This window comes from Rhinolophus sinicus, linkage group LG09 (assembly GCF_036562045.2).
Source record: "Rhinolophus sinicus isolate RSC01 linkage group LG09, ASM3656204v1, whole genome shotgun sequence".
Lineage (NCBI taxonomy): Eukaryota > Metazoa > Chordata > Mammalia > Chiroptera > Rhinolophidae > Rhinolophus > Rhinolophus sinicus.
The window spans coordinates 23133863-23152476 of record NC_133758.1 but is presented as its reverse complement, the minus strand read 5'-3'; the positions used below and the strand labels follow the sequence as shown (position 1 = coordinate 23152476).

The 18614-nt window shown below is 43.1% G+C and overlaps 1 protein-coding gene across 2 annotated transcripts in view; it reads left to right on the top strand.

Annotated features, from left to right (window-relative positions):
* The window catches only part of SETBP1 (SET binding protein 1), a 346614-nt gene that overhangs the window by 240275 nt on the left and 87725 nt on the right, over positions 1-18614 (top strand). For both annotated transcript variants that reach the window (XM_074340043.1, XM_019739686.2), the window contains exon 4: positions 10009-13468. In XM_074340043.1, coding sequence (XP_074196144.1) covers positions 10009-13468 — 3460 coding nt within the window. The remainder of the gene's footprint in view (positions 1-10008; positions 13469-18614) is intronic.

The following is an 18614-nucleotide window of genomic DNA, read 5'->3' as shown; positions in this document are numbered from 1 at the left end:
CTTTTTTACATAAACGAGGTAAAACTTACATATACTGGAATGTTTAGATCTTAGGGATACCGTTCAAAGAGATTTGACAAATGTATGCAGCTGTGTAACTCACATTCCTATCATGATACAAAATATGTTCATTACTTCCAGAAACTTCCGTCCTGCCCCTTCCCACCTCACCTCACCTTATAAGCAACCACTGTTCTGATTTCTGTCGTCACAAGTTAGTTTTACCTGTTCTAAAACTTTATATAAATGGCATCATACTGTGTGTATTTTTGCAGGGTTGGAGGGAAGGGGGAGGTAGGAATGGCTTCTGAGTAGAACTGCCAGGTCATAGGGTATATTTAGCTTTAAACGGCATGGCCGAAATAACTTCCGAAGTGGTACCATTTTGCACTCCCTCCAACAATGGATGAGAGTGGCAGCTGCTCCATATCCTTCTCAACACTTGTTGTTTTGGGTCTTTTTAATAGTAGCCATTCTACTGGGTGTGTAGTGGTATCTCATTGGGATTTAATTGGCATTTCCCTGATGACCAATGACGTTTGCATACATTGACATGTGCTCACTGGCCAGTTCTACTTGTTTTGTGGCCCAGCATCTTTTGGTGAAGGTATTTTGCTATTGAGTGATGTTAACTTGGTTAAGAGTATTGTTAAACTCTTCTGTATATTTTTTTCCGATATTTTTATTTGTTAATTTATCCCAGCAATTACTGAGAGACGAGTATTAAAATCCCTTTAATGTGGGATTGTGTATGTTTTTTCCTTTAATTCTCTTAGTTTTTGTTTCATGTATTTGAAGTTCTGTTATGAGGTGCAAACATATTTAGAAGTACTGTCTCTTCTTGATGAATTGACTCTTTTATCATTTTGAAATGTCCCTAAATTATCTCTGGTAATACTGTTTGTTCTGAAGCCTATTTTGCATTATGATAATTTAGCCAACTCCAGCATTCTTATGTCTAGTGTTTGTGGGGTATATCTCATCCCATCCTTTTACTTTTAAGTCATCTGTGTCTTTGTATTTAAAGCATATCTCTTGTAAACATGACATACGAAGTTGAGTCTTATTTTTAATTCAGTCTGACAATCTACCCCCATTTTTGTTGTTGCTGTTTTGTTTTGTTTTGGAGTATTTTAGTATATAGAGAATTAATGTAATTACTGATACTGTTGAGTGTCAGTCTACCATGTTTTTCCTTTGTTCCATGTATCTTCATTCTTTTTCCTCCTTTTCTGCCTTTCAGATTAAGCAAGCTTTATTTAGTGTTTAGTATTCTACATTTCCTTCTACTGGTATTTTAGATATACCACTTTGTTTTATTTTTATTGGTTGTTCTAGAAATTACAATATGCACCGTAAAAGGATCATAGTCTACTTTGAACTAATATTATATTCCTTCAAATGTAAGCACTTTACAAATGTATAGTTCCATATATCACCCTCTTGTTCTTTATTTTATTGTTGTTGTATATTTTATTTCTACAAATGTCGTAAATTCCATGATACATTGTTATTATTTCTGCTTTAAGCAGTCAGTTGCCTTTTGAGGATCCAAGAATAAAGTGTTGCATATATGTCCATATATTTACCATTTCCACGTTCTTCATTTGTTCATGTAGATCTGAGTTTCCATCTGGTGTTATTACACTTTGGCCTAAAGAATTTCATTTTAAATTTCTAGTAATTCAGGTCTGCCAGCAATGAATTCTCTTAGTTTTTATTTATTTGAAAATATCTTAATCTTGCTTTCATATTTAAAGGATGTTTACAAAGGGAATTAGAACTTTAAGTTGAATTTATTTTGATTTCAGTACTTTAAAGATATTATTTCCTTGTCTCCTGGATTGATTTTTATTGAAGACAAGTCAGACATTTTTGTCACTATTTCCCTTTAAATAATATATGTTTCTCTGGCTGCTTTTAAAATTTTATCTTTCGGGGACGGCCAGTTAGCTCAGTTGGTTAGAGCACGGTGCTCTTAACAAGGTTGCTAGTTTGAGCCCCACATGTGCCACTGTAAGCTGCGCCCTCCACAACTAGATTGAAACAACTACTTGACTTAGAGCTGACGGGTCCTGGAAAAACACACTAACAGTAAATACAAGTTTAAAAAAAAAAAATCATCTTTGGTTTTCATCAATTTGTTTACAATGTGCCCAGAGTTGGGGGTAGTTTGTGTGTTTATTCTGCTTGGGATTTGTTGAGCTTCTTAGCTATGTGAACCCACACGCATTATCGTATCTTTTCTACTCCTAGGATTCTAATTATACGTATGTTAGACTGCTTGATACTCTCCCATAGGTCACTGAAGTGCTGTCATTTGTTGTTGTTGTTGTTGTTTAATCTTTCTACCCTACCCAGTTTCGATAATTTCTACCGTTTTTTCTTTGGGTTCACTGAATCTCTCTTCTGTAGTATCTTGTAAGCTGTTAAGTCCATCCACTGAATTTTTTCATTTCAGATGTTCTATTTTTCTGATGTAGAATTTTCATTTTATTTTGGTAGAGTTGCCATCTCTATGCTGAGGTTGCTCATAGTTCATCAGTTATGCCCTTCTTGTCCTGTACATACTTGAACATCTTCACAATAGCAGTTTTGAGGGCCTTGGATCTATATCTACTCTCCTAGTTGTGGGTCACATTTGCCTGTCTCTTTGCTTATCTAATAAATTTTTTATTATGTCCCAGATATTGTAGATACCATATTATCGATACTACATAGACATTCTGGATTTTGTTGTTTTCCTTTAAAGAGTTTGACTTTTGTTCTGATCAATAGTTAATTAGTGTTGTCATATTGTGGGTTCTTTTTAGACATTGCTAGGAAGGCACTAGAGTAGCTTTTAGTCTATGGCTAGAGTAAGCCTACTGTTAAGGAGTACCATTCATGGAATATCAACATAATATCTGGGACAGTCATTAAAGCTACCCCACTCTGTCCAGTCAGAAATCCAACATTGCCCGATATTATGTGGCCTCGGGACTCTATACTCAGCTTACCACCCCCTCATAGCAAATCTCTATTAGACTTCATGGAGTCTTACCTTCAAGTGCAAATTAAAATTTGGCCAAAGACTTAGGGGATTCCTGTTAAGGTTTCTAGGGTTCCTTTTCTATATATTAATAGCTCCTTCTTCTCAGGTACCCTGTCTTCCAAATTCCCCTCAGGAGCCCCAAACCTGATCTCTGTCTCTTCCATCCAATGAGAGCATAGCTCTCTTGGTGCTACTTGGTTCCCATGTTTAGAAAGTTCTCCCAGGCAGAAAAGTAGAGATACTGTGGAGCCTCATGAATTTCCCTTCTCGCTAGAATTCATAGTCCATATTGTCTGCTGTCCAATGCCTGAAAACAGTTGCTTCATATATTTTATTCCGTTTTACATGTATTTCCATAGAAAAGTTAAGAGTAATGCCTATTAATTTCATTATGACTGCAGCTAAGTCAATGATCATTTTTATGATGCAGAGTTACTGTGTCCTCAAGGAAGCCCATGATAGTGGCCTCTGTCTTTGTGTGAGTTATCAACCCCCGTCAAAGATTTTTTTTTTTTTTTTCAGTATCACTCACAGCCATCAAATAGCAAATAAGGAATGTTTCCTATGGGAACTACATTGAGGTGACTTCCCAGGGCAATTCATGTGACAGGAAACGAGGACACATTCACTGTATATATGTGGTTGGAAACTTCCTGTCCATTTAGGAGCTGGGTAGGTTTTCTGTGTCCCATTGCCTTAGTCTGTTTGGACTGCTATAAGAGAATACCATAGACGTAGCAACTTTAAAAAACAGAAATGTATTTCTCACAGTTCCGGAGGCTGAGAAGATCAAGGTGTTAGCGATGTACTGTCTGGTTGAGGACCTGACTGATTCCTGCTTCATAGATGGCCATCTTCTCTGTGTCTTCACATGGTGAAGGACAAGAGAGCGCTCTGGGGTCTCTTTTATTCTATGAGCACTAATCCTATTCATGAAGGTTCTACCCTCACGACCTAATCACATGGTGCTCCCAAAGGCCCCACTTCCTAATACCATCACATTGGGGGTTAGGGTTTCTGTGCATGGATTTTGAAAGGACACAAACATTCATGCAGTTCTGTGGACTCCAAGAATCATAAAGCCATTGTTTAAAGACAGTACTAGTGACATTCCTGTATCCCTACCCATTAGCAAATGCAGGAATGAACTGGGTTGAGCGGTTTTGGGGGCACGTTCAATGGAAGCTGGCATGTGCCTATTCATTCCTCTTTTTCATCAGCCTAAATGGTAATTTTCAAACTAATTTTTTTAAATGACAGAACCTTCTCTCCCACCTCCTTTCTGTGAAATGAAATCTTTTGCAAGGCCGCTCTGTTCACTTAAGGGTTAAGACAATGGTCTGGAGCTTCTGTCATGCCCAATCCTCTGGCTATAGTTCAGAAATGTCTTTACAAAATCCTATGTCTCTGTGGAACACATTTGAAAACCACTGAGCTGGAACATCTCCTGATAATATCAGAGCTTCTTTAGTCCCTAACCCAGACCCCTGTCTTTGATGTAATCCAGTGGTTCTCAACTCTGTCTGCTCACTGGGATAACTGAGAGCTTTGAAAAATGTCCTACTCTTCAGGCCCCACCTCTATAATGTTGATTTAATTGGTCTGGGTCAGATCCCAGGTATGGTGTTTTCATGAAGCTTCCTGGATGATTCTAATGTATAGCCAAGGTTGGGAACCTTTAATCAGACACTTTGTGGTTGCCTTCCTTGTCTCCCACACTCAGCTCTTGCTCAGGCTTGAGCACTTGTTTCAAGCCTCAGGGATGGAATGCCCGGATTTCCCAGAGCTCTGGGGATTGCCCTGGATGAGCTGGGGAAAGAGAAATCCCAGGGTGGAGGTCATGCACACCTGTATGCCTAGTCCTTTCTGGAAGGACAGTATTCTCATCCATCCATATCATTGTCCGTCTCACCTGGCAGTGTACTTGGAATACCTAAACAGGGGGCCATGAGTTCAGAGAGCAAAGCAGGAATGCTCAATGGTGCCAAATTGCATATCCTAACAGGCCTATAGTGGTTTGCTCTGCATATTTACCACCAAAAAGTACTGCGGATGTCATAGCAACTACAGAAGAGCCCCACCCCAGAGGAATTATGGTGTTAAAACATTAGATCAGTGGTTTTAAAATTTGATTGTACATCAGAATTATCTGGGGAGTATGTTAAAATGCATATTCCTTGTTTCCACTCTGGAAGATTGCAAATTAGTGGATCTGCGATGGGTCCCAGGAATCTGTATTAATAACCAGTACCTTAGGGGGTTCTGGCACAGAGATCCAGGACCACATCTTGCAAAGCACCAAGTGCCAAATTAAGAGATGAAGCTCCTTCCTTTCTTCATATTCGGACATATTTTCCTGCTCATGTAAAGCAAAATGTCTCACGAATAGTAAATTTAAATTATTGATGTCAGCAGAAAGTAGCATGAACACAGCTAGCCCAAAAGAGTAGTTTATCTCTGGCAAAGTCATGGTTGAATTTTGATGAGTTATATTTTTCTCAGACCCAAATCACCATCTCCTCCTCTCATTGCAACAAACCTTGTTTTTCAGGTAAGCCTGAGATACGGCTGGTGACTCGTTTTCTTCCCGTTTTTGTGGATCTTTTAGTTTTTTTATGCCGTGATCTATTGCTCTCTTTAAAAAATAGGTGAAAATGAACTGCTTTTTAAACAGAAATCTGACCTTTGCAAAATTTAAATGTATATGATTTATACATCGGTTGTGGGGAGGTGATAGTTATCTACTCTACATAAGAATTCTTCACATTACTCAAAGACTTGCTTCCATAAACACATCCCTTAGAGAAAGCTGTCCAGTGTTTTCAAAACGGTGTTTTACTGCTAAACATTTGGCCTGGGCTCAATGTGCATGGAAAGCACTGTTCTTATAAAAGTAAGCCACACCTTCAAAATGACTATGAGTTTCACAGTCAATCATGGATGTGGGGGAGCAGCCAGGAGACATTAAAAGTTTTCCACAAAAATAACTCGCCCAGTATAGCATATCATCAGCGCTTCCCTTACTTGTTAACCATTTCAGGGTTAACCATTTGTTAACCCTGCTGAGGGCTGAGGGTGGTATAAAAGCCTTAAAAGATTCAGGTCTTATCCCCCTGAAAAACTCATAATCTGAAGGGGAAATGGAAACAGGTGCTGTGCGAGTTCCTAAAAGCCCCCAAAGACCCCCTTAGGGAATCCTGTCAGCAAACCACTGGAGAAGGGTGGATGGGGCGGAAAGTCTGTGCTTCTCTCACCTGCCTCTGCTTAGAGCTAGGGCCCTGTTTTTCCATGTCCATCTCTGTCTCCATGGAGTAAGTGCTCAATTCTCAGTGAAGGACATATTGGAACTGACAGCCTCGTCATTGTGTATATAATATGTCATGCCTGACAGATGAAGAAATGGGATTTCTTGAAATGCATCGGGATATAGCCATCAGCCACTGCTGGAAGAAAGCCTGCTCTGCCAGATCCTTTCGAAAGCCCCCCTTTTGGTCCTCTCTGCCCCTTCACGTCAGCCCATCTGAGTGCAGCATTTAAAGCACCATTTCCCCCCATTACTCCTGATTCTTTGTCGTGCTTCACTTTTGTCCACCCTGCCCTTTGATTGCCTCCCTCTCCCAGCAGGGCAAATTGCAGCTGATGTAGTAGGAACAATGGGATCAGGCAGTGTCCAGATGGAAGCACTGGGAACCAGGCACGCTTAACAGCATTACTTTCAGCTGGTCTGCCCTGGGTGTAAGTGAGCAGGCCCCACCTTTCAACTGCCAGAGTGAAATCCACCCTCCTGACAGTCACGTGGCTGTCCTCAAAGACAGAGCTAATTAGAAACTGAAACAATTAACCGGAGATGGGGGAAGACTAACTGTAAAACTTGCCCTGAAGGGGAGTTACCTTGCAAGTGCCTTTAGTCTTCAAGTCTTTGGGAAATACTTTTTTTGTTGTTCAACACCTACTGTATTTGAGTGCTCCAATTTGATTATGAGCCATTATCAAACAGCTGATTGTCGGTTTATTGTCTTTTGTGTGTAGCCATATATTTTGTCATGGTAATAGGCACCTCAAACGTGATTTTGTTTATTCATTCAACAAACCTTTCTTGGGAACTTTCTAGGTGGTTTGCTTTTCAGTAGGTACTGGGAATAAGAAGATAAATGACAGAGTCTCTGACCTCAAAGTACTTCCAGTCTAGGAGAGAGAGACAGAAAAGTACACAAGTAAATGGCACGTAGCAGTATAAGGATTGTGACAGATGTGTTTGTGGGAGACAATTGCACTTGCAGAAGGAATGGCATAAGAAATTAGGATGGAGGGGGTGGTTATGTTTGCAGACAATATGTTGCAATATACAGGTCATTAATCTCACTGTCGACAAAATGAAATACCCATAGTAAAATGTATGTTCCTTTATTTAGTCAATAAACGTTTTTCGAATGCCTACTATTTGCTGGGCACTATGGTCGGTACCTCTGTGATGGTGTGTGTATAGGATAGAAAGGGAGACAGGCATTAATTCAGTTAGTCCACAAATCGAATGTAAAATTAAAACTATCATAAGTACAACAAAGATGAGATCCGTGGTTTCATTATAAAATCTTATAATAGGAGTATTTCTATAAGGGAAAGGGCCTCTTAGGAGTCACCTGAGATTAGAACATAAAGAAAGAGTTAATAAAGGACTCTCCTAGGTGCCAAGAATAAGAAGATGGAGCAACAGAGAAAAACTGGTGGGAATTGGTGACCAAGATTCCAGCTTCACCACGAAGCCCGCCTGTGAATTTCACTGTCAGGATCTAGAAAAACAGAGGAGGGTTGGTGGCAGGTGGTAGAGGAAAACGGGTGACTATAGGTCCTGTTTTACCCAGGTCCAAAACAATAACTTACACCTTTTGTTCCACTATAATTTTTAATAAGTTCCACTACTGACTCTCAAAAATGTTCTAGTAACAGTAATCAACTATATTGTCACCCTAAGGAGCTGGGAGACTTTGTCTTCAAGCCCTCTTGTAGACCTGTCACCCTGTGAGTAGACACATAGTACCCACTACAATCCAAAGCACAAATGACAGATTTACAAAGACCTGATTCATAATAGATAAGGAAGCGGCATTTCACATTTTATGCTGTGAATAAGATTTCTTTTTTTTTTTTTTTTTTTTTCCCCAAAAAGCAAAATGGGATAGCAGCCTGTGTCCACAGCAGTAACACCTAGTAAACAATGTCAAGTTGCAGGATTAGTTCTCTAGAGGTTGATGATGTGGTGGTGTGTTTACACTTTACTGCATGATGAAGAAAAAGTTAGATTTTTTTTTTTCTTAATTTTCTCCTGGGCACTTATCAGCATAGCTCGGGGAGACTCTGTCATGACACTTAAAATACATAGTCCAGTATTGGAAATACAAACAGGATTTCATAAAATCAGGGAGGCAGAAAATAAGCCTAAGGATTCTAGCAACCGGGATGAAGGAAACTCTGGTTGCTTTACCACATTGAATTTTACCTGTAATGCTTCCTGTCATCTGTGCTTTGACGCCTAACAGGGACCATAAGAAGTATTTTCTAACAAAACGTCAGTCCTATAGCATCAATGGCAAATAGAGATAGATAGATAGATAGATAGATAGATAGATAGATAGATAGATAGAGACAGATACATATTACAGGTTAACACTTCCTAAATGCACTAAGCCAATCATCATATACTTCTCAGTGGGGATGGTATCCAAAGATTTCTTCAGTTTACTAATATTTTCCGTTCTTTTACAAATCTTAGGGCCATGCATGCTTTAAGTTGACGACTCTGTGTGTAACACAGGACTTATAATAAGCTGTGAGGAATGCTTTGTAACTGGTAGCATGGCTTAAAATTTACCTGGAACAGTGCAAGCATCTCTGTATTAAAAATAGTGTTAATATCTCAAAATGATGTATTCACTATCCATTCCCTTTGTGATTTTATAGACGCTGCTTATGCTTGGCCTCTAGCACAGGTTTTGCCTTTCCTAAGGAAGGTGCCAGAGTCTGAAGACATTCATACAGAATCAATGTAGGGGAAAACACTGCTGACAAGTTCAGAGGAGTGATCTTGAATGATAATGATTTTTTTCCTGTACATTCATCCATGAGACTCAAGGTTCCTTTGGAGAATATCCAAGAGTATTCTCAAGAGAGCAGCCAGTGCCTCATGTGGGCTTAAGGATGCCTCAGAGGGTTCACTCCCAATGGCAGCACAGTTCCGAGAGTCAGCAAATATTTGAGGCTCTTCCATGTTTCTTTCCTTCTTCCATTTCCTCTCCATGCCTTTGACTGGCCCACTTTTCCCGACGCAGTCTTCCTGCTTCCCCCTGAATTCCTAAACTTGTGCTGCCTTTTCTTGTTGCAGTGGTTCCTAAGGCGCTACTTGGTTGAGTACAGAGATGTTGGACTCCAGGATCAGGTGCAAACAGGAAGTGCCATAGGAGGAAGCAAGGGAAAGATGCGTGTCTGAGGAGAAGCCTGGACAGAAATAAGAGTGGCTGGAGTTGTGCAAAAGAACGCAGGGAGTCAGGAAGTTCCGATTCTCTCCTGGACTCTGCCACCTTGGCAGGACACTATTACCTATTCAAGTTTTGGCTTCTTCATTTGTAATATACAGGCATTGAACTAAGTCACCTTTAGGGCCCTCTCTAAACAAGTCTTACTCTGAGATTGCATTTAACCGAGATAGGTTAAAGTTCACGTGATTTGGAGGAAGGAGGGGGGAAGACAGTGATGAAAGCATCATTATGAATGTTCAAAATCAGTGCATCATTTTTACTACTGCAGTTGAGAAACCCTCCGTAAAGCATCCTGGAATTAAAGGTGGCGGTTTCCAACTTTTCAATCATTAAGCCTTTTGACATTAAATTTTAAATAGTTCCCGTATGCTCATCTTTGTCTCTCTCTCTCTTTCTCTCTCTCTCTCTCTTTTTCTCCTTCTCCACTCTGCCCACACTTAGGCTTACGAGCGGCCCCAGAAACACTCAGCTCTCCTTTATGACCCAGGCCTCCCACAGGACTTCACCGGTGACACCTTAAAACCAAAGCACCAGCAAAAAAGCAGCAGCCAGAACCACATGGACTGGTCCACCAACTCTGACAGCGGACCTGCCACTCAGAATTGCTTCATCAGTCCAGAATCTGGCCGAGAAACTGCAAGCACCAGCAAGATCCCAGCTCTTGAGCCCGTGGCTTCCTTTGCAAAGGCCCAGGGTAAGAAAGGCAGTGCAGGGAGCACATGGAGTCAATTGTCCAACAGTAGCAAAGACATGCTCTTGGGAAATGTGGCCCCCTCCCCAAGCAGCCACAGCTCACCAGCCCCACCCAGCAGCTCCGCCGAGTGCGGTGGGCTCCAGCCTTTGGTGGATCAAGATGGAGGCAGTGCAAAGGAGCCCCCAGAGCCACCTACTGTCAGCAGCAAGAAAAAGTCCAGTAAAAAAGATGTGCTAAGTCAAACCATACCAAACCCAGACTTGGACTGGGTCAAGAGTGCCCAGAAAGCATTTGACAACACAGAAGGGAAAAGAGAAGGCTACTCGGCAGATCACGCCCAAGAGGCATCACCAGCCAGACAGAATGTGAGTTCCGTCAGTAATCTTGAAAATGACTCAAGTCATGTCCGGATTACTATCCCTATCAAGGCACCCTGTCTAGATCCAACCAGCCATAAAAGGAAAAAGAGACAGTCTATCAAAGCCGTAGTAGAAAAGATCATGCCGGAAAAAGCTCTGGCTTCTGGAATCACGATGAGCAGTGAAGTAGTTAATAGGATACTTTCCAGCACTGAGGGAAATAAGAAAGATCCCCGTGTCCCTAAGCTGGGTAAAATGATAGAGAACGAATCCCCCTCAGTCGGCCTTGAAACCGGTGGCAATGCCGAGAAAATTGTCTCAGGAGGTGTGTCTAAGCAGCGGAAGCCACCCATGGTCATGACACCTCCAACATGCACAGATCATTCTCCATCAAGAAAGGTGCCAGAAATCCAACATCCAAAATTTGCTGCGAAACGGAGGTGGACATGCAGCAAACCAAAACCCACCAGTATGCTTCGGGAGGCAGTCATGGCCTCCTCCGATAAACTGATGGTGGAACCACCATCGGCTTATCCCATCACCCCATCCAGCCCTCTGTACACCAACACAGACAGTCTTACTGTGATCACACCAGTCAAAAAGAAGCGGGGACGACCAAAGAAGCAGCCTTTGCTCACGGTTGAGACGATTCACGAGGGGACTTCCACCAGCCCAGTCAGTCCCATCAGCAGGGAGTTTCCTGGCACCAAGAAAAGGAAGAGACGACGCAGTTTAGCTAAGTTGGCCCAACTAGTGCCAGGGGAGGACAAACCCATGAGCGAGATGAAATTTCATAAAAAAGTTGGAAAGCTTGGCGTGTTGGATAAGAAGACCATCAAAACTATCAATAAGATGAAAACACTCAAGAGGAAAAATATCTTGAACCAGATCTTGTCCTGCTCCAGCAACATTGCTCTGAAGGCTAAAGCTCCTCCCGAGACCAGCCCGGGGGCAGCCTCAATTGAGAGCAAACTGGGCAAGCAGATTAATGTCAGCAAGAGGGGAACCATCTACATTGGCAAGAAGAGGGGCAGGAAGCCAAGAGCAGAGCTGCCACCCCCATCCGAAGAACCCAAAACAGCCATCAAGCACCCAAGGCCTGTTTCTAGCCAGCCGGATGTTCCAGCCGTGCCTTCCAACTTTCAGTCACTTGTGGCGTCTTCACCAGCAGCTATGCACCCACTGTCAACACAGTTAGGTGGGTCAAATGGCAACCTGAGCCCCGCCAGCACCGAAACCAATTTTTCAGAGTTGAAAACTATGCCAAATCTCCAGCCCATCAGTGCTCTTCCAACCAAAACCCAAAAGGGAATCCATAGTGGAACCTGGAAGCTGTCTCCACCCAGGCTGATGGCCAACTCACCTTCACACCTTTGCGAGATTGGCTCACTCAAGGAAATAACCCTGTCCCCTGTGAGCGAGTCGCACAGTGAGGAGACGATCCCGAGTGACAGTGGCATTGGGACAGACAACAACAGCACGTCTGACCAAGCAGAAAAGAGTTCAGAATCCCGACGGAGGTACTCTTTCGATTTCTGCTCCCTGGACAACCCGGAGGCCATTCCGTCTGACACCAGCACAAAGAACCGGCATGGCCACCGGCAGAAGCATCTCATCGTGGACAACTTCTTGGCCCACGAAAGCCTCAAGAAGCCAAAGCACAAGAGGAAACGGAAGAGCCTGCAAAAGCGTGATGATCTCCAGTTCCTGGCAGACCTGGAGGAGCTCGTCACCAAGTTCCAGCTGTTCAGGATCACCCACCGCAGTTACACCTTTTACCACGAGAACCCGTATCCCAGCATTTTTCGGATTAATTTTGATCACTATTACCCGGTGCCATATATCCAGTATGACCCGTTGCTCTATCTTCGTAGGACTTCAGACTTGAAGTCAAAGAAGAAGCGTGGTAGGCCTGCAAAAACCAATGACACCATGACAAAGGTGCCTTTTTTACAAGGGTTCAGCTACCCTATCCCCAGTGGAAGTTACTATGCACCCTATGGAATGCCTTACACATCAATGCCTATGATGAACCTTGGTTATTACAGTCAGTACCCAGCTCCCTTGTACCTGTCGCACACGCTCGGAGCAGCTTCCCCGTTCATGAGGCCAACGGTGCCCCCACCTCAGTTCCACACAAGCTCCCACATGAAGATGTCCGGTACAGCGAAGCATAAAGCAAAGCATGGAGTACACCTGCAGGGACCTGTGGGCATGGGCCTCGGTGACATGCAGCCATCCCTGAATCCTCCCAAGGTGGGCAGTGCCAGTCTGTCCAGCGGTCGGCTCCACAAGAGGAAACACAAACACAAGCATAAGCACAAGGAAGACCGGATCCTGGGGACCCACGACAACCTGAGTGGTCTCTTTGCAGGCAAAGCCACAGGCTTCTCCAGCCACCTCCTGAGTGAGCGGCTAAGTAGTGCAGACAAAGAGCTCCCGTTGTTGAGTGAGAAGAGCAAGCATAAGGAGAAGCAAAAGCACCCGCACAGTGAAGCCAGCCACAAAGCGTCGAAGAACAGCTTTGAGATGGACACCCTGTCTACACTGTCACTTTCTGATGCCCAGCATTGGACGCAGGCCAAGGACAAAGGTGACTTGAGCAGCGAGCCTGCCGATTCATGCACAAAAAGGTATTCTGGCAGTGGCGGGGATGGTGGCAGCACAAGACCAGAGAGCCTGGATGTGTTCAGTGAAATGAACTCTTCAAACGACAAGTGGGACAGTGACGTGAGTGGGAGTAAAAGGAGGAGCTACGAAGGCTTTGGGACGTACAGGGAAAAGGACATCCAAGCCTTCAAGATGAACCGCAAGGAGCGAAATCCTTACGACCCCTCCATATCTCCAGGTAAGACCATGGTTTTCCTCAGACTTGAATGATCTTGTTTGTTACCTGCGGTGGTTTGTTAGCACTCTAGAAGTCGGCCATGTCTCGCACATTGCGTTCACTGGTTTGCAGAGAGGTCGGAGGCACACGAACGTCCTTGCCTGTTTGAGGCCACTGCACGTTTTGTACATTGTTCTCTTGGTATTTACTGTCTTTCTCTTGGTGCATTGCCTGTGAACTGTGGGCCCAGGGGCAGCCCCAGGAGCTACCTAGACTACAACCAGACCCACTACTTTTATGCTTTTATTGACGGTGCTCTCGTCAGGTCCTCCTCTGATCAGATACAGGTACAGTTTGCTATTTGGATAAAGCCTCCAAAACTCCCTGGGAATACCATCAAAATCCCAAGAATGTCCAAGCTGGACGTGAATGAATATCTAGTTCATCTGAGATGCTTTCTCGAGCAGTCAGACATCCTAGATTGAGAATTGTATAGCCGAGGCATGGAAAGATGATGACCCATGAATCCTGAAGTCTACCTGCTAAGGGCGCCACAGCCCCGGGCCATATTGTCTTCTCTTTGTTTATGGGCATTTGATAAGCTGCCCTGGGCAGGCCCCCAAAGTGAACACCTGACTGTCATTTCCCTGCACAAAGGGAGGGAGCCTGGCTGAAAAGTGTTGCAAGCCTCCTGCCCCCAAGGGGACCATACCGCTGTGTCACTTGGCATGTCCACTGGGAATGGAATTTGCCCACTAATCGCTACACTGAAGTATTGGCTCTTACAGAAAGAGCTCATTCCTTTTCAGTTGCTGGCAGAATTTCCTTGCCAACCTGCCCACCCCTACAAACTTTCCTTCATACTTCTTCACATCATATGGATGATAAGACTCCTGTAGAACAGAGCAGTAATTTACTAGGAAAAGAATAGAAACTCCTTCCCTAGGAGTTGCAAAAGCTCAAAGGATTTCTCATGTGCCACCTGCCCCCACATAGTACAAACCCCCCTGCCAAAGGCTGGTTTTTAAAGGACAAATCATGCCCATTTAAAGTTTGGGTGTAGTGTCACCTCTGTTTATGATGTGTACCTCGTGCTTGTCCTTTCCCTTCCCAGGGAGTCTATAATTAGAGAAGGTGAGGGCAGACTATTCATGAGAAATTAGAGACATTTTCTAGGCTGGCAGAATTCAGGAAGAAATATAATTATGAGTGAGAAGGCACTTAAAGATTCCCCCAAATTGCCACTAGCTTGTGAGTTGCTGTAGCAGTAGATGTTCTCCTTGGTTAATAAAGAGACCAATTAGCAGTCATGTCCCCTGCGTTTGCTCAAGATGATAAATGGCCCACACTTTGTGTCTGCCCAGGGTGGATGTGCTCATCTGGGTTTCCCATTTCTCATCATCAGACTTTGTTGAAGGTGCTTGGTAATTTTTTTGTGTGTGCAAAGCCCAAGTTAAGCCTACCTGGACAGGAGTTCCTAGATTAAACTTTTGCATGAGCGATACTATTGCTTTCTCTTTCAGCATGATGAAATTGATTCATAGGACCAAAACTAGCCATGGACAGAGAATGCTCTTTATTACTATTATTATTATTATTATTTTTATTAATTACTACTATTATTGTTGTTGTTGTTTTGGCATTGTTTACCTAGAAAATTATGGTGATGCATTATTGCTCACTGAAATCCAGTTTTCTGAGTTATTTGGGCCACTGCTTTGTGCCTATCTGTTTTATATGATTTTATTTTTTCCTCAACATTTTAATGAATCGTTAATTATTGGTCGCTTTTGTCTATATGAGTTATGCCTGTTGTCCCTGCATACCTTGTTGAATATCTTATTGGAACACACCAGATTCCCTATCTTTCCTCTCCCTTTCAACCTGAACCTCCCCTTGTCTATTTCCCAAATACCCTCTCTGGACCCCTAAAGCATTAGGAGAAAATGTCTTTGGTAGCAGGTGGAGCCCAATGTCAGAGTTTGTCAAGATTTCCTGAAGAGCGTTCACCTTAATGTAATACACTCCAGAGAGTGCCAAGTCCCATTGAAAGTGAGAGGCAACAGGTGGAATGAGGCTGAGGTTACTGGAGGCCATCAGGTGTCTGTTTGGCGAGATGATACTGAGGGTCATGGCTGGAAATCAGCACTTCCCGCCGCTTCTCTCCCTCAACCTTTTCTTCACCATTCTGGATTCATTTCTGTGGCATCTAATGTCCTACTTCACGTGAGCTAGTCTTCTCTAACGTACATATGGCAGAAATAAAGATGACATCCTTTTAGCCTGTTGAGGACAAGATTTAGGAGCTGAATCACAAGAGGACTTTGAGCGCTCCCTGAGATTAGAGCTAATGAAAGGCCCCATAGAAATGTAAGTCATTACCATGATGGAGACAGGAAATTGAGACCCCAGTTAGCTGTAGCAGCAGTCGCACTCTCTATTTTTTCTTTCCTGCTTGGAAAATCATTCTTTCTCCATCCCCCTGCCCCAGCAGATGGATGCTTTGCCTTGTTAGCCCCCTTACAACACACCTAGAGCTTAGAAGACACACAGACTCCTTACTTGGTTTCTGTATTTTACTCTCAGCTTTTTTGATTTTGGAAGGCAGTACCTCTTTTGACCTATTTTCTAAATGCATACCATCTGCTAAATCTCCATTTATAAAAATGCTTGCCAGGGACCAAATAATGGATAGATAGTGGGAAGGTGCAATCCACAGACTCTCAGAGTGGGAAGAAGCTTTATCAGCCCTCATTTGCGCCTCTTTCCTACCAGGCATCACACGCTGACAGGCAGCAGATTCCCAGAAGAGCAAACCTGTCCAAGGTTGACAATACATAGTCAGAATGTGCTCTCAAAGCCAAGTTCTCATAAGGCAGTGAAGAGGTCTCTAGCGTGAGTGATGTTTTTCCCATTCAGACCACTTGGAAACAACTTTTGCATGCTTTGACCTCAGATCATGCCAGGAACTTCAGACATCTTGACCACTGCTGTCCAGGCTCCCAACAGATGTTAGAGAAGCAGTGAGAAGAGGAAATTTCCATCTTAGTTCAATGCCGTTATTCCTCAAGGTAGCCATCCAGAGTCCCCAAATGTCAAGTACTTTCTTCATGATGAATGGATGCTGAGAACTAATTCTTAGCTCACCTCTCAGATAGCAGAATCCTGCCTTGAAGGTAGCTGGATTCCCTTGAGCCTGGCTGACTCCACTTGTCTGTGTGGCTTTTCTCTTGCCCTTTGCCAGCTCCACTTATCAGTACCGTGGGGCATTTGGGGAGGCAGTCTCTGCTGTCACTCACTGGCAGGAAGTGGATGCCCAAGCCAAAAATAATATAGAAACCTCCTCCAAGCAGTCATCCAGATGAGGGAATTAACCACATGGATGAAATGCCATGAAAACTATACAAAAGAAACATGTGTGAGGAAAGTTTTCTAAAAATAGAACAGAAGGAATAAGAGGACTCATGGGAGGAAAAAGTTAAAACCAGGAAAAAAGAAAGGGTGAAAAATGGAAAGCTAATGACGTGTAGACTGTTTAACCTTAATCCAAATGGAATTCTGGGTCATCCTGTGGGAGGAAATGGAAGATTAATTCGCCAATAGCTGCTGTGTGGTTTATCAGGATTAAGAGTACCTGCCCCGTCTTGTCTCCTGCACGAACCAGCTGGAAGACCTCATCTTTTTTGACTCTCCGTGTTCCCAAGGGAGACTATGACAATAAAGGTTCTAGCCAGACCGGAGAGTCTAAGATTCTTAAAGTCTCTAATTTACATAAAGGAATTTGAATATGAACACATACACATACGAACACACACACGCGCCCAGATTGGGCATAAGGGAGAAGCCCAAGTTATTCGCCAGGTTGGCCAATTACTTACCTGTTCAATGAAGTTTCAAAGCTCATCCCTCTGGTCCGTGTATTAATCCGTGTGACTCACCCCATTTATCTTTGGCTCCAGACACTTCACTTAGCCATTTGCTCTCACCTTTGCAAAAGGTGAAGCTCCTCATACCTGACTCCCACCAACAAATTAGCTTGCTCCTTGTGTGGGTTGAAACGAGTCATCATCTTAGAAAAGAACAGATTAGAGCACTGATATGGCCCACAGCTGGGGAGCAAATAGAACAATCTTGCATTTATATTGACACTCAGAAGTAAAAGAATCTTAATTGTGTGGTATAAACACCTTATTCTGCTGATGACCACACTGCGGCTTAAGAAGGACAAGTGATTCGTTCGATGTTCAGTGATACATAGCTAATTGGTAGAAGAGCTCGGAGCTTAGCATCTGGGAAAGGAAAAAGAAAAGAGAGAGACACAGTAACAGAAAAAAGAAACCAGAAAGGTGAGTCATGGGAGAGATGTTAAGCTATATGTTTTCTTTTGCTGTGAGCTATTGTAAAAGGTAAGCATCTCTTTGACAATAATTTGGTTTCCAGGCTATCTCTGGGGATCCATGTTTGGGACTGGAAACGGTCTTTGTGGGCTCTGAGGGAAGTCATTTTTTTTTCCCTTTCCTGTCTTAACAATTGCACATACTTATTTTATCGAGCCTCCCAAGATTCCTCCTAAGGTTTCCTTTTGGAAACCAGGAATTAATCACATTAAATGTTGTGACCCATAACATTCTAGCAATGGAAGAAAAAAGGAAAAAAAAAAAAACAACTTAGACTCACAGCATCTCTTTTGCTACATAGAAATAAGAAATCCAGCCATTCTGCTTTTGGAGCATGAAGTCCCCAGGCCATTTATCTTCCCACAGTTGGCAAACGTTCTCCTGTCCTGTTGGAAGTTTTTATTTATACCTCTGTGGCTTTGGAGAATTATGCAGATTCAAGTGTGGGTGCAGAGAAGTCACAATTTCAACAGACTTGGCTTTGATACAACATGGAGCCTTTCTTGGCTCGAGAAATCAGGAAAGCATGCCTTCCAAAGGCTGCCTGTCACTGGGCAGAGATAAGGGCAGCGTTTGGAAGGACCCTCCAGAAAACCATCTCTTCACTCTACAAATGAACAAGTGATGTGGCTGAATACTTGTTAGGATTATTGCCTAGGCTTGTGCCCCGATAGCACGTAATGCAAATTGGCTGCATGCAAGGGGAAGTGAAAAGGACAAGAGAAAATTTTAAAAGAATTTATGTAACGTCTAGTGTATGCAGGGCTTGG